Raw genomic sequence first — 16207 nt, forward strand, 5'->3', positions numbered from 1 at the left:
ACAGTTTGTAACAAAACCTAGACTCTTCAGTACAGCCATCAACTCACATCTAAAATAATTTTTTCTAATACAAGTAGGTTGGTTCCATGTTGTCATGTCAATATGAAAATACTGCTGTTGATGACATTGGCTTCTTAAGATCAGTCCACTACCCTGGCTCCACAATCTGGGGTGGTTTCATTCTGTTTGGTTTTGTTTGGTTTTGGTTTTGTTTGGTGCTGGAATTGTAGGTCTTACCCACATTACACAAGTACCATAACACTGAGCCTCCCCAGCCCTGGAGCTCACACATTTGTTCTGTGTGACTAACAAATTTGACTAAAGCCAGACAACCAATGTATAATCATCTACTGAAACAATTAAGTCTTACCTTTTCCAGTTTATAACAATATTCTACTTAGTAAGTGCTTATATTTTAAGGAAAAAACCCAGCCTATTTGCAAAGTAGAATTAGGTAATCAGAAAGCAAGAAAGCATTAAGCAGAAACACTTTGTTGCCTAATCCCTGTTTTCTCCTAGGAAGCCATAAACACCAGGCCCATCTGTAAGGGGATTTTAAGTACAACTGTAATTGAACTCTGCACGGGTTCTGATGAGGGAAAGGAAGAGCTAAAAATAAATAAATAAATAAATAAATAAATAAATAAATAAATAAATAAATAACAAAATGAAGTTGTCTTTACTTGGTTTGAGATGCCAGAATATTAACTGCTGGGAAATATAGGCATCTTCTAAATAATTATCAATCAATTTTCACTGAGTCGAGTAATGATTACAAATGCCAATCTCCATGGCTTGTTTCAGTTAAGGTTCTACTGCAGCTGTAGCCATCAACTCGAGCCCATGTTGTCAGAATACAGGCTCCCAATCTTAACAATTTGCCCTCCAAGAGGCTGTGCCAGCACCTAATACAGATGCAGATACAGCCGACCACTGGACTGAGCCCAAGGAGCCCAATGGAAGAGTTAGGGAAAGGATTGAAGGAGCTGAAGGGGATTGCAACCCATAGAAAGAATAACAACATCAACTAACCAGACTCCCAGAACCCCAGGGACTACACCACCAACCAAAGAGTATTCAAGGAGATAAACAAGTATTCATATGTAGCAGAGGATGGCCTTATCTGGCATCAATGAGAGGGAAGGCCCTTGGTGCTATGAAGGTTGATGCCCCAATGTAGGGGGATGATAGAAAGGAGGTAGGAGTGGGTTGTTGGGGGAGGACCCTCTTAGAGGCAAAGGGGAAGGAGGATGAGATGGGGGTTATGGAGGGGACATCAGGAAGGGAACATTTGAAATGTAAATAAATCAAATAACCAATTTAAAAAAGAGAGAGAAAAGAATTGCCCCTACGTGAGACAGGGCATGGGATGGGCATTCTTTTTTTTTTAATTGGATATTTTAATTGCATTTTTACATATATTTTAAATGTTAACCAATTTCCCAGTTTCACCTCCAGAAACACAGGATCACAACCCCCTGCTTCTATGAGGGTGTTCCCTCACCCACCACCCCCTCCTCCCACCTACTGTCCCCCCTCCCTGCCCCCAACATTCACCTTGAGGCATTGAGTCTGACAGGACAAAGGGCCTCTCCTCCCATTGATGCCTGACAAGGTCATCCTCTGCTACATATGCAGCTGGAGCCATAGGACCATCCCTGTGTATTCTTGGGATGGTGGTTTAGTCCCTGAGAGCTCTGGGGGAATCTGGTTGGTTGATATTGTTGTTCTTCTTATGGGGTTGCAAACCCATCAATCCTTCAATCCTTTCTCTAACTTGGGGACCCTGTGCTCAGTTCAATATTTGGCTACAAGTATCCACCTCTATTTTTCAGGTTCTGGCAGAGTATCTCAGGAAACAGCAATATCAGGTCCTGTCAACATGAACTTCTTGGCATCTGCAATATTGACTGGGTTTGGTGTCTGTTTGTGGGATGGATCCCCCAGGTAGGGCAGTCTCTGGATGTCCTTTCTTTCAGTGTCTGCTCCATATTATGTCTCTGTGCTTTCTTCTGTGATTATGTGGTTCCTCCTTCTTAGAAAGACTTCAGCATTCACCCATTGGTCTTCCTTCTTCTTGAGCTTCATGTGGTCTGTGAATTGTATCTTATTGTATCTTAGGTATTCTGAGCTTTGGGGCTAATATCCAATTATCAATGAGTGCATACCATGTGTGTCCTTTCATGTTTGGGTTATCTCACTCAGGATGATATTTTCTAGTTTCATCCATTTCCCTAAGAATCTCATGAACTCATTGTTTTTAATAACTGATTAGTACTCCATTGTGTAAAATTACCACATTTTCTGTTTCCATTCCTCTCTTGAAGGACATCTTTCCAGCTTCTAGCTATTATAAATAAGGCTGCTATGAATATAGTGGAGCAGGTATCCTCGTTATATTTTGGAGCATCATTCAGGTATATGCCCAGGAGGTGTATTTTCTGAGGAACTGCTAGATTGATTTCCAGAGTAGTTGTCTTAGCTTGCAATCCCACCAACAATGGAGGAGTGCTCCTCTTTCTCCACATCCTCACCAGCATCTGCTGTCACCTGAGCTTTTGATCTTAGCCTTTCTGATTGGTAGGAGGTAGAATCTAGGAACAGTTTTGATTTGCACTTCCCTGATGACTAAGGATGTTGAACATTTCTTTAGATGCTTCTCACCATTCAATATTCCTTAGCTGAGAATTATTTGTATAGCTCTGTGCCCCATTTTTTAACTTGGTTATTTGATTCTCTCAAGTCTAAGTTCTTGAGTTCTTTGTATATATTGAATATTATTCCTCTATTGGGTGTAGGTAATCTGTCTATTACCATTTTGCTCTAATGACAGTGTCTTTGCCTTACAGAAGTTTTGCAATTTTATGAAGTCCCATTTGTCAAGTCTTGATCTTAGAGCATAAGTCATTGGTGTTTTGTTCAGGAAATTTTCCCCAGTGACCATGTGTTCAAGGTTCTTACCCACTTTCTCTTCTATTAGTTTGAGTGTATCTGGTTTTATGTGGAGGTCCTTGATCCACATAGACTTAAGTTGTGTACAAGACAATAAGAATCGATCGATCTACTTGCATTCTTCTACATGTTGACCTCCAGTTGAACCAGCACCATTTGTTGAAAATGCTGTCTGTTTTCCACTAGAAGGTTTTGGCCCCTTTGTCAAAGATCAAGTGACCTTAGGTGTATGGGTTCATTTGTGGGTCTTCAATTCTATTCCTTTGATCTACCTGCCTGTCTCTGTACCAATACCATACAGTTTTTATCACTATTGCTCTGTAATCCTGCTTGCAGTCAGGGATGGTGATTCTCTCAGAAGTTCTTCAATTGTTGAGGATAGTTTTCACTATCCTGGGTTTTTTTTTTTTGTTTTGTTTTGTTTTTTTTATTAACTTGAGTATTTCTTATATACATTTCGAGTGTTATTCCCTTTCCCGGTTTCCGGGCAAACATACCCCTCCCCCCTCCCCTTCCTTATTAGTGTTCCCCTCCCAACCCTCCCCCCATTGCCGCCCTCCCCCCCATAGTCTAGTTCACTGGGGGGTTCGGTCTTATCCTGGGTTTTTTGTTATTCAAAATGAATTTGCAAATTGTTCTTTCTAACTTTGTGAAGAACTGAGTTGGAATTTTGATGAGGATTGCATTGAATTTGTATATTGCTTTTGGCAAAAAGGCCATTTTCACTACATTAATCGTGCCAATCCATGGGAGCATGGGAGATCTTTCCAAGTTCTGAGATCTTCAATTTCTTTCTTCAGAGACTTGAAGTTCTTGTCATACAGATCTTTCACTTGCTTGGTTAGAGTCACACCAAGGTATGTCATATTATTTGTGACTATTGTGAAGGGTGTCCTTTCCCTAATTTCTTTCTCAGTCTGTATATCCTTTGAACATAGGAAGGCTACTGATTTGTTTGTATTAATTTTATATCCAGCCACTTTGCTGAAGTTTCTTATTAGCTGTAGGAGTTTTCTGTTGGAATTTTTGTAGTTACTTAAGTATATTATCATATCATCTGCAAATAGTGACATTTTGACTTCTTCCTTCCCAATTTGTATACCTTTGACCTCCTTTTGTTGTCTGATTGCTTTCACTAGGATTTCAAGTACTATATTGAATAGGTACTGGGCAGCCATTTCTAGCCCCAGATTTAGTGGGATTGCTTCAAGTTTCTTTCTATTTAGCTTGACAATGGTCACTGGTTTACTGAATATTGCTTTTACTATGTTTAGGTATGGGCCTTGAATTCCTGATCTTTCTAATACTTTTAACATGAACTGGGGGCATCATGTATTTTTCCCCCTTGGGGTTTATTTATATAGTGGATTACTTGATGAATTTCCATACATTGAACTATCCCTGCATCCCTAAGATGAATCCTAACTTGATCATCATGGATGATGGTTTTGATGTATTCTTGGATTCAGTTTGGGAGAATCTTATTGAGTAATTTGGCATCAATATTCATAAGTGAAATTTCTCTGAAGTTCTCTTTATTAGTTGGGTCTTTGTGTGGTTTAGGTATAAGCATGATTGTGGCTTCATAGAGTGAATTGGGTAGTGTTCCTTCTGTTTCTATTTTGTCAAATAGTTTGGAGAGTATTGGTATTAGGTCTTCTATGGTGATAGAATTCTGCACTAAACCCATCTGGTCCTGGGCTTTTTTGTTTGGGAGACTTCTAATAACGGCTTCTATTTCTTTAGGAGATATGGGACTGTTTAAATGGTTTATCTGATCCTGATTTAACTGATTTGCCAGTACCTACTACCTGTCTAGAAGATTGTCCATTTCACCTAGGTTTTCCACTTTTGTTGAGTATAGGCTTTTGTAGAATGATTTAATGACTTCTTTGGATTTCCTCAGTTTCTGTTGTTTTGTTGCCCTTTTCATTTCTGATTTTGTTAATTTGGATCCACTCTCCATATCCTCTGCTTACTCTGGCCAAGGGTTTATCTATTTTGTTGATTTTCTCAAAGAACCAGATCCTGGTTTTGTTGACTCTGTAGAGTTCTTTTTGTTTCTACATGATTGATTTCAGCCCAGAGTTTGGTTATTTCCTGCTTTCTACTCCTCTTGTGTGTATTTGCTTCTCTTTGTTCTAGAGCTTTCAGGTGTGCTGTCAAGCTGCTAGTGTATGCTCTCTCCAGTTTCTTTTGGAGGTACTCAGAGCTATGAGTTTTCCTCTTAGCACTGCTTTCATTCTGTCTCATAAGTTTGGATATGTTATACATTCATTTGCATTAAATTTAAAGTGCTTCATTTCTTTCTTGACCAAGTTATCATTGAGTAAGCATTGCTCAACTTCCACGTACATGTGGGCATTCTGTCATTTTTGTTGTCATTGAAGACCAGTCTTAGTCTGTGGCAATCTGATAGGATGAATGGGATTAATTCAATCTTCTTGTATTTGATGAGGCCTGTTTTGTGACTGATTATATGGTCAGTTTTGGAGAAAGCACCATGAGGTACTGAGAAGAAGGTATATTCTTTTGTTTTAGGATGAAATGTTCTCTAGATATCTGTTAAATCTGTTTGGTTCATAACATCCATTAGTTTCTCTGTGTCTCTGTTTAGTTTCTGTTTCAATGGTCTGTCCATTGTTGAGAGTGGGGTGTTGAAGTCTTCCACTATTATTGTGTGAGGTACAATGTGTGCTTTGAGCTTTAGTAAGGTTTCTTTTATGAAGGTAGTTGCCCTTGCACTTGGAGCAAAGATATTCAGAATTGAGTGTTCATCTTGCAGGTTTCTCCTTTGACAAGTATGAAGTATCCTTCCTTATCTTTCTTGATAACTTTTGGTTGAAGTTCTATTTTATTCAATAGACTCCAGCATGTTTCATGAGACCATTTGCTTGGGAAATTTTTTCCCAGCCTTTTACTCTGAGGAAATATCTGTCTTTGTCACTGAGGTGTGTTTCCTGTATACAGAAAAATGCTGGGTCCTGTTTTAATATAATTCAGTGTTTTAATATATATCTTTTTATTGGGGGATTGAGCTCATTGACGCTGAGGGATATTAAGGAATAGTAATTGTTGTTTTCTGTTATTTTTGTTATTAAGGGTGGAATTATGTTTCTGTGGCTATCTTCCCTCCTTGTGTTGGAGTTTTCCATCTTTTATCCTTTGTAGGGCTGGATTTGTGAAAAGATATTGTGTAAATTTGGTTTTGTCATAGAATATCTTGTTTTCTCCTTGTATGATAATTGAAAGTTTTGCTTGATATAGTAGCCTGAGCTGGCATTTGTGTTCTCTTAGGGTCTATAGGAAATCTGGCTGGGATCTTCTGGCTTTCATAGTCTCTTTTTAGAAGTCTAGTGTAATTCTAATAGGTCTGCCTTTATATGTTACTTGACCTTTTTCTTTTACTGCTTTTAATACTTTCTTTCTTTTGTGCATTTGGTGTTTTGACTATTATTTGATGGGAGGAATTTCTTTTCTGGGCCAATCTTCTGGAGTTTTGTAGGCTTCTTCTATGTTTATGGGCATCTCTTTCTTTAGGTTAGGGAAGTTTTCTTCTATGATTTTGTTGAAGACATTTACTGGCCCTTTAAGTTGGAATCTTCACTCTCTTCTATACCTATTATCCTTAGGTTTGATCTTCTCATTGTATCCTGGATTTCCTGGATGTTTTGGGTTAGGAGATTTTTGAGTTTTGCACTTCCTTTGACTGTTGTGTCAATGTATTCTATGGTATCTTCTGCCCTTGAGATTCTCTCTTCTATCTCCTATAATCTGTTTGTGATGCTTCCAAGTCTGACTCCGAATATCTTTCCTAGGTTTTCCATCTCCAGGGTTGTCCCCCTTTGTGATTTCTTTATTGTTTCTATTTCCATTTTAGATCCTGGATGGTTTTGTTCAATTCCTTCACTTGTTTGGTTGTGTTTTCCTGTAATCCTTTAAGGGACTTTTGTGTTTCCTCTTTAAGGGCTTCTACCTATTTACCTGTGTTTTCCTGTATTTCTTTAAGGGAGTTATTTATGTCCTTCATAAAGTCCTCTAACAACAACATGAGATGTGATTTTAAATCAGAGTCTTGCCTTTCCTGTGTGTTGGGGTATCCAGGACTTGCTGTGGTGGGAGAACTGGGTTCTGATGATGCCAAGTGGCCTTTGTTTCTGTTGCTTAGGTGCCTTCATTTGCCTCTCACCATCTGCTTATCTCTGGTTTTACCTGGTCTCACTGTCTCTGACAGTGGCTTGACCCTCCTGCAAGCCTGTGTGTCAGCACTCCTGGAGACCAGCTCTCTCTCTCAGTGAGACTTGGGTACAGAGAGCTGTGGCACAAGGTCAGCTCTGGGCGAAGACAGCAGGACAGGGTATTCCTAAGTGGATGTCAATTGCCAAATGGATAACAAATCACAATAGCTTTGACAACCTTTACTTTCCCATTATGTACATTATTTCTGCTCACATTCAACGATCCAGAGGATGTCTGTTTCTAAGCTCACCCTTGGTGGGACAGATAATGTGATTCACACTCCAGGAAGCACTGAAAGCAAGCTGATGGTGAGCAAAGGTTTTTCAGTCCCCTTACAGGAGCCATGTCACAGTCTGCCACTAATAATGATAATTATGTGTGGACTGAGGACATGACTTATCAGTTAAGAGTACTGGCTGCTCTTCCAAAGTACCTGGGTTCAATTTCTAGCATCCACATGGCAGCTCACAACTGTCTGTAATTCCAATTGCAGGAGAGTCAACACAAACATACATGCAGGCAAAACACTAATGTGCATAAAATAAAAATAAATACATCACATTTTAAAAAACAAAGAGTAATAATAACTAGATGTGTTATATTTTTTAAATGTGTTATAGAATGATCCAGTACCGCAGAAACATTTTAAATAATTCACCAATGGTCATTGTCCTCATATTTGCTAGAAACAGACCCATTTCAGAATGGTGCGTGTGTGCGTGCGTGTGTGTGTGTGTGTGTGTGTGTGTGTGTGTGTGTACTTACCATGCAGAGAAAGAGTTCCATTCCTCACAGCCAGGAACTTGACTCCATAGGGAAAGAAGGAAGTGGAGTGGACACTTCCATAGAGTTTGATCCGAGCTTTGCCTTGGAAAGGCTTGTCCTCAGATCCAATATGGAGCTCTCCACCGTCTGTAATTAGGATAGAATGGGCTCTGAGATCAATGGGTCCGGGCTCCATGAAAATCAGCTTGCCACCTGACAAACAAAAAGCAAGTTTTCAGTCTCCAGGAGAGTAAGGCAATTCCAATATGTTGAAATTGCTTTTGTGTATATGCTTCTTCTGGAAGATGGACTTAATATATATTGAACTCTGTTCTAGAAGCACTGTAAACTAGCTCAGACGCCGGGGGATGGGAACATATCTTTAAGGCAGTTTTTTATAAGATATTACTATTTGCTGTAGCTTTGATGATGAGACTTTTTGTGCAGTAATCCAAACGCCTAGCAATTTGGAGTCGGCTAAGTGAATGGTGAGGAAGTCACCGAATTTACTGGTCGCAATAGATTAAACTTGGTTATAAAACTAAGCATATGATAAAGCAGATACACAAGAGACAAAGAAGGAAGAAAATGTGCTAAAAGCAAGAGCATTGCAGTCCAAGGAAGCAGTGAACTAGCATCGTGGTGTCTGTGGAATGCTAGCTGACCAGGTTCTTCCACCCTTGCATTTGTCGACATACCTTAATTTAGGAGCCTGTCCTCATTGGATGGAAATGGTCAGCCTATCAACTAAGACTTCTAGTCATCCCAAACTCTAGCTCACAGAGTAGAGTTTGAGAGGAAGGCAGGGCAAAGGGGAAGAGGAAGGGAAACTCTTTTTTTTTTTTTTTTATTAACTTGAGTATTTCTTATATACATTTCGAGTGTTATTCCCTTTCCCGGTTTCCGGGCAAACATCCCCCTCTCCCCTCCCCTTCCTTATGGGTGTTCCCCTCCCAACCCTCCCCCCATTGCCGCCCTCCCCCCATAGACTAGTTCACTGGGGGTTCAGTCTTAGCAGGACCCTCTTTAAATGTCATTCACTCCAGTGGTGGTGTTTTAAAAACCCCGAAGATAGTTCCAGCTCTTCAGTCACCATCCTTTGCCCCAAGTCTTGGTTCTGATTTATTTCTGTCTTCCACTGATTATGAAGCTATCCAAAACCTTCAAAAATTTGCTTTCTAGAAAAAATGAAACTAATTTAACATCAGTCTGTTCAGATATGTCAATCATGGTAACCTATGAACATAAGTCTGGAGTAAAGTTATTGTGAGAGTAACTAAATCCTTTTAGTTACTTCTTCTTGATACCTAATTGATCTAGTTTCATATAATGTATCAATTATGTCAGATCATTAATAACTTTATGATAAGTATAGTATCTCAAGTAAGCGCCTAACCAGAATGAGCTGTAAAATCTCCTCCTTTTGTATAAGCATATTGCAAAATTACTAGACTAAACCATGTTCTTCCCTACAATAAAGTGGTCAGACCTATAACTGTATATTGGTGTTTTTCTTGTTCTTGTTCATAAATTCTTTCTGCTTTCTAAAATATTTTATTAATACTTTAAGAAATAGCATACACACGTGTAAAATATTTTGACTCTATTCACCCCTGTTCCTCCCTGTATTTACTCCCAAGATCCACTACACACTTACCTACACTATCCCAAATTTATATCTTTACTTTTTGTTCTCCTAGAAACAACTGGACATAGTTAACAATGAATAAAAGGAAAGAAGGAAAGAACCTAGATGCCTGTAGCTATTTTTGTTCACCTCCATTTTAACGCAGCTATAATGTTGAATTGATCAATGCAATTGAAGATGCTTGGGGCCAACTATCAGACTGACCTTAGGAAACCTGGTAAAGGAGCTGGTGGACGGACTGGAGGAGCAGAGGGGGATTGCAACCACATTTGAAGAACAACATAGACTGGCCTGACTACTCGTGCTTCCAGAATAAAGACAACCAACCAAGGAGTGTACCTGGAGGAATCCATGGCCCCAGATACATATGTAGCAGAGGGGCGGGGGAGCACCCTCATAGAAGCAGGGGGAGGGGAAGGGATAGGAAGTTTGTGGAGGGGAAACCAGGAAAGGGGATAACATTTGAAATATAAATAAATAAAATATCCAATAAAAAACATAATTAGAAAAAAAAGAATGAGTCAGATTTGAAGAGAGGAAGGAGAGCAGTGGGAGGGTGGAAAGAGAGGGGTTAATGAGGCACAGCGATGATAAAAGTACAGCATAAGTATCCATAAAAATGTCTCAAGGAAGCCCATTCTTTTGTGCAATGATGAATAGATAACAGTGTTTAAAAATAATTTTTAAAACGAATGCATTTGGATGTTCGTTTGATGTTAATAATGACATGGGGCCAAGGTTGTTCTGAGATCAATTGTGCTGCAGTACAATTGGATTCACTCTTCAGATAAGACTACACAGATAATTTAGGCTCTGATTCCACTTTGGGTTAGGTTTTGTCATTTTCTACAATTTATTCTCTATCGAAAATTTACTCTAACACAATATATGTACTCAAAAAGCAAAGGATTAAAAAAAAAGGAGAGCAGATGTTTATTAAATACTTGCCGTGGATCAAATTCATTGAACATCTTATTTAAAATAACCTTCAAGAATTACCTTGTGAAATAAACACCCCTTTCTGCATTTCACATAGTAACAAATGGGCTCATATTTATTTTAACTAACAAAAATTAGGGAAAGGCTGGAAGAAGCTGAGGAGGAGGATGACCCCATAGGAAAACCAGCAGTCTCAACTAACCTGGACCCCCGAGATCTCTCAGACACTGAGTCACCACCCAAGCAGCATACACCAGCTGATATGAGGCAAAACATATAGAGCAGAGGACGGTTAGTGAGAGAAGATTTGCCTCACTCTGGAGAGGCCTAGCAGGGAGGGAGAGGGTAGGGACATCCTCTTGGAGACAGGGGCTAAGAGGAATGGTATGTGGAAATGTGGGAGGGCAGACATGGAGGGGGTAACAATTGAACTATAAAAAATAAAATAATTTTAAAAATACTCAGAATTGGAACCCAGGGCAATTTGACAAATAGTCCAATGTTGTAACCTATTTCCATAAACATTTCCTGGCAACCTCTTCATTAAGTAAGGTGGTTTTTCATAGCTACATTTAAGGGTAAACATGTTGATCTAAATAAGTTTGCCTATGGCTTCTTTCTATAAGGTTTTTCTTCATTTTGTTAATGGAGATAAATCCTTCCAGAAGAATGTGTAACAGATTACAAAGATGAGTGGCTAAGTGAACAAACCTGGGCTCTGTTCCCTGTACCAGTAAGCAAAATTTTAAACATAGCAAAATAAATTGGTAGGAATTTTTGAAACACCCTTTACCAGGAAGATCTAGTAAGGAGGCTAATGAAGGGAGATGAGTTCAGTCCAAAGAGAACAAGCACTTTGTGTTGAGAGTGCTGCTCAATGGATAAATTCATAACTATGAACATCACAAACCCAGCTAAAAAGCATCCCCTTGCTCCGTCTGTAGCAAAGTACAGAAAGTTTCAGAATAGAGGAGTTTGCTGAGGAACTCAGTTCTTTGGATATAAATTAATCCTGCAGTACCCAAAGCAGAGTCTGTGGAAGGAACCAAAAGTGATGTTTCTCTCCCACTACTGTATGGCCCTTATTTATTTTCTTTCTTTCTTTCTTTCTTTCTTTCTTTCTTTCTTTCTTTCTTTCTTTCTTTCTTTCTTTCTCTTTTCCTTTCTTCCTTTCTTCCTTCCTTCCCTTCTTTTTCTTCCTTCCTTCTCTCCCTTTCTCTCTGCCTCTCTCCCTCTCTGTATGTGTGTGTGCAAAGGCCTTAGACTTTCCATCCTCACAAAGTCATCTTGAAATCAGTCTAGAGTGAGCTGCTTCCTAGGATGGTGCCTTGAACATAGGAGAGCAGTAGGAAGACGTTATTTATCCACTTCCTAGAGTCCGACCCACTGTTAAATCTGTAGTAAAAAGGAGGGTTGAAATCAGCATTTCCATGTGACTCTAAAATTGCTTGTTATGACTTGCGTGAAATCTGACTGTATCTTCACAAGTGGCCTTGGGTAATTTTATAAAAATCAATCAACCATCATTACAATTGCTTCCCCTACTAAAATACATAAACGAACACATCTTTTACATGCAATTACTGATTTCCATCAAACGTCTCTTATTTCTCTGGAAAGGAAGTAAAAGAGACTTTTAGCAGCTAGCTAAGGTTTGATGGGGGAAAAAAAGAAACATGAAAACAAACTTTTGGCTAGCTGTAAAGTTAATCATCATCTGTAATGACCACAAAATAATCTGTTGTGTTTTATAAAGAAAACAGATGCATAGTTTTAAAGACAACTTCCTTACAAGAAAAGAAAATTTGTTTTATCTTTACTCTATACCAATAATCTCAGAAAGAGCTGCCTTTCCTGGTCCTCAATTCTTTCATTCCTTTCTCTAGTAATTTCCATTCCCAGCTGGGCCTTTGTCCCACTACTCTACCACAACTGTTTGGTCAAGGTCATAAATTTTATTCATATTAGCCTCAATCTCTGATGTTCCTGATAACTCACCCTTTCCTGGAATTCCTTCACCCCACCTGCCCATGGCCCTTATTTTATTTCCTCCTCCTCCTCCTCCTCCTCCTCCTCCTCCTCCTCCTCCTCCTCTTCTTCCTCCTCCTCCTCCTCCTCCTCTTCTTCTTCTTCTTCTTCTTCTTCTTCTTCTTCTTCTTCTTCTTCTTCTTCTTCTTCTTCTTCTTCTTCTTCTTCTCCTCCTCCTCCCCCTCCTCCTTCTCCTTCCCTTCTTCTCCTCCCCCTCTTCCTCCTCCTCCTCCTCCTCCTCCTCTTCCTCCTCCTCCTTCTTCTTCTTCTTCTTCTTCTTCTTCTTCTTCTTCTTCCTCTCTCTCTCTCTCTCTCTCTCTCTCTCTCTCTCTCTCTCTCCAATGTCTCATACATAGCTCTGGTTGTCCTAGAACTTACTATGTATACAAAGGGCCTCAAATTCACAGAGATCCACATGTTTCCCCTCCCAAATAACAAAAATATACTGTGACACAACATACTTACTCAAAAAGTGAAGGCCTTCACATAGCTCCTGAATGGAACACAACAACTGAAATGGAGGCCAGCTCAAAAGCTGTTCCCTGTACATGGGATATGTTCTACTAGCTGGGCTGCCTTGTCTGGCCTCAATGGGAGTGAAAGTGCCTAGCCTCAAAAGACTTGAAGTGTCCAGGTCAGAAAGGGATACCCAGGGGGCCTCCACCTGCTTAGAGGAGAAAAGGAAGAGAATGGGGAGGGATTATTGGAGTGGGTAACCAGAAGGGTCAGTGATGCTGGATGTAAAGTGAGTAAGTTAAAAACAAAAACAAAAACAAACAAACAAAAATCTAGGGTTTCCACCAGCACCCAGAACTGACCCAGTCCCACAGCTCTTGGACCCAGATCCCTTGGAGAAGAGAGCTGGACTTTCAGAAGTGCAGAAAACTGAGAGCTCAGGGGAGACCACCACTTCTGCTCACATTCCTGGCCCAAGAGGAACCCATCTAGAGCCGTCTGGACACAGGAATCAAGGAGGAGTGTAGGACAGGATCATTCTAGTTTCCTCCTGTGCCCACAGCTGAGCCTGTGCCACAGTCCTCTGCACCCAGGTCCCACTGGGAGAAAGCTTGTCTCCAGGACAGCTGAAACACAGGCTTACAGAGGGGTCAAGCCACTGTCAGAGACAGCAAGACCAGCTAACACCAGAGATAACCAGATGTTAAGAGGCAAGCACAGGAACCAAAGCAACAGAAACGAAGACTACTTGGTATCATCAAAGCCCAGTTCTCCCATCAAAGCAAATATTCAATATCCCAACACATCACAAAAGCAAGATTTGGATTAAAAATCACATCTCATGATGATGATAGAGGACTTTAAGAAGAACATAAATAAGTCCATTAAAGAAATACAGGACAACAAAGGTAAACAAGTAGAAGCCCTTTAAGGGGAAACACAAAAATCCCTTAAAGAATTACAGGAAAACACAACCAAACAAGTGAAGGAATTGAACAAAGCCATCCAGGATCTAAAAATGGAAATAGAAACAATAAAGAAATCACAAAAGGAGACAATCCTGGAGATAGAGAACCTAGGAAAGAGATCCAGAGGCATAGATGCAAGCATCACAAACAGAATACAAGAGATAGAAGAGAGAATCTCAGGGGCTGAAGATACCATAGACAACATTGACACAACCTTCTAAGAAAATGTAAACTGCAAAAAGTTCTTAACCCAAAACATCCAGGAATTCCAGGGTGTTTCCCTGATTTTCTGAGAAGATCAAATCTAAGGATAATAGGTATATAAAAGAGATTACCAACTTAAAAGGCCAGTAAATACCTTCAACAAAATTATAAAAGAAAAATTCCCTAACCCACAGACAGAGATACCCATAAACATACAAGAAGCCTACAGAACTCCGAATAGATTGGTCCAGAAAAGTAATTCCTCCCATCACATAATAGTCAAATCACAAAATGCACAAAACAAAGAAAGAATATTAAAAGCATTAAGAGAAAAAGTTCAAGTAACATACAAAAGCAGACCTATCAGAATTACACCAAACTTCTCCCCAGAGACTATGAAAGCCAGAAGATCCTGGACTGATGTCATACAGACCCTAAGAGAACACAAATGCCAGCCCAGGTTACTGTATCCAGCAAAACTCTCAATTAACATTGATGGAGAAACCAAGATATTCCATGACAAAAACCAAATTTACACAATATCTTTCCACAAATGCAGCACTACAAAGGATAATAGGTGGAAAACTCCAACACAAGGAGACAAACTACACCCTAGAAATAGCAAGAAAGTAATATTCTTTCAATAAACCCAAAAGAAGATAGCCACACAAACATAATTCCAGCTCTAACAACAAAAGTAATAGGAAATAACAATCACTATAACCTAATATCTTTTGAAATCAATAGACTCAATTCCCTAAGAAAAAGACATAGACTGATTAATATACTGACTACATAGAGAGGACCAAGCATTTTGCTGCATATAGGAAACACAGTGACAAAAACAGACATTTCTTCAGAGTAAAAGGCTGGAAAACAATTTTCAAAGCAAATGGTACCAATGAAAAAGCTGGAGTAGCCATTCTTATATCAAATAAAATTGACTCTCACCGAAAAGTTATCAAAGATAAGGAAGGACACTTCATATTCATCAAAGAAAAATTCTGCCAACATGAGCTCTCAATCCTGAATATTTATGCTCCAAATACAAGGGCACCTACATTCATAAAAGAAATCTTACTAAACCTCAAAGCACACATTGCACCTCACCCAGTAATAGTGGGAGACTTCAACACCCCACTCTCAGCAACATCTCATGAATAGATTGTAGAAACAGAAACTAAATAGAGATGCAGAGAAAGTAATGGAAGTTATGATTGAAATGGAATTAACAATTATCTATAGAATATTTCATCCTCAAACAAAAAAATATACCTTCTTCTCAGCACCTCATGGTACCTTCTCCAAAAACTGACCATTTAATCGGTCACAAAACAGGCCTCAACAAATACAAGAAGACTGAAATAATCCCATGCAACTGATCAGATCACCATGAATCACTAAGACTGGTCTTCAATAACAAAAATAACGACAGAAAGCCCACATATACAGTGAAGTTGAACAACTCAATAATAACTTGGTCAAGGAAGAAATCAAAGACTTTTTAGAATTTAATGAAAATGAAGGCACAACATACCCAAACTTATGGGACACAATGAAAGCAGCACTAAGTGGAAAACTCATAGCTCTGAGTGCCTCCAAAACGGAACAGGAGAGAGCATACACTAGCAGTTTGACAGCACACCTGAAAGCTCTGAAAAGAAAAAGAAGCAAATCCACCCAAGAGAAGTACACGGCAGGACATAATCAAACTCAGGGCTAAAATCAACCAAACAGAAACAAAAAGGACTATACAAAGAATCAATGAAACCAGGAGCTGGTTCTTTAAGAAAATCAACAGGATAGATAAACCCTTAGCCAGACTAACCAGGGAGCACAGAGAGAGTTTCCAAATTAACAAAATCAGAAACGAAAAGGGAGGCATAACAACAGAAACTGAGGAAATTTAAAAAAAATTATCAGATCCTACTACAAAACCTATACTCAACAAAGGTGGAAAAACCTCGATGAAATGGGCAATTTTCTAGACAGATACCAGGTACGAAAG

At 39.3% G+C, this 16207-nt stretch overlaps 1 protein-coding gene across 1 annotated transcript in view; it reads right to left on the reverse strand.

The window, feature by feature from the left end:
- Positions 1-16207, reverse strand: part of Pkhd1 (PKHD1 ciliary IPT domain containing fibrocystin/polyductin) — a 493369-nt gene that overhangs the window by 310580 nt on the left and 166582 nt on the right. Inside the window, exon 37 of the mRNA XM_008766937.4 lies at positions 7957-8169. Coding sequence (XP_008765159.2) covers positions 7957-8169 — 213 coding nt within the window. The remainder of the gene's footprint in view (positions 1-7956; positions 8170-16207) is intronic.

Source organism: Rattus norvegicus, chromosome 9 (genome assembly GCF_036323735.1).
Source record: "Rattus norvegicus strain BN/NHsdMcwi chromosome 9, GRCr8, whole genome shotgun sequence".
NCBI lineage: Eukaryota > Metazoa > Chordata > Mammalia > Rodentia > Muridae > Rattus > Rattus norvegicus.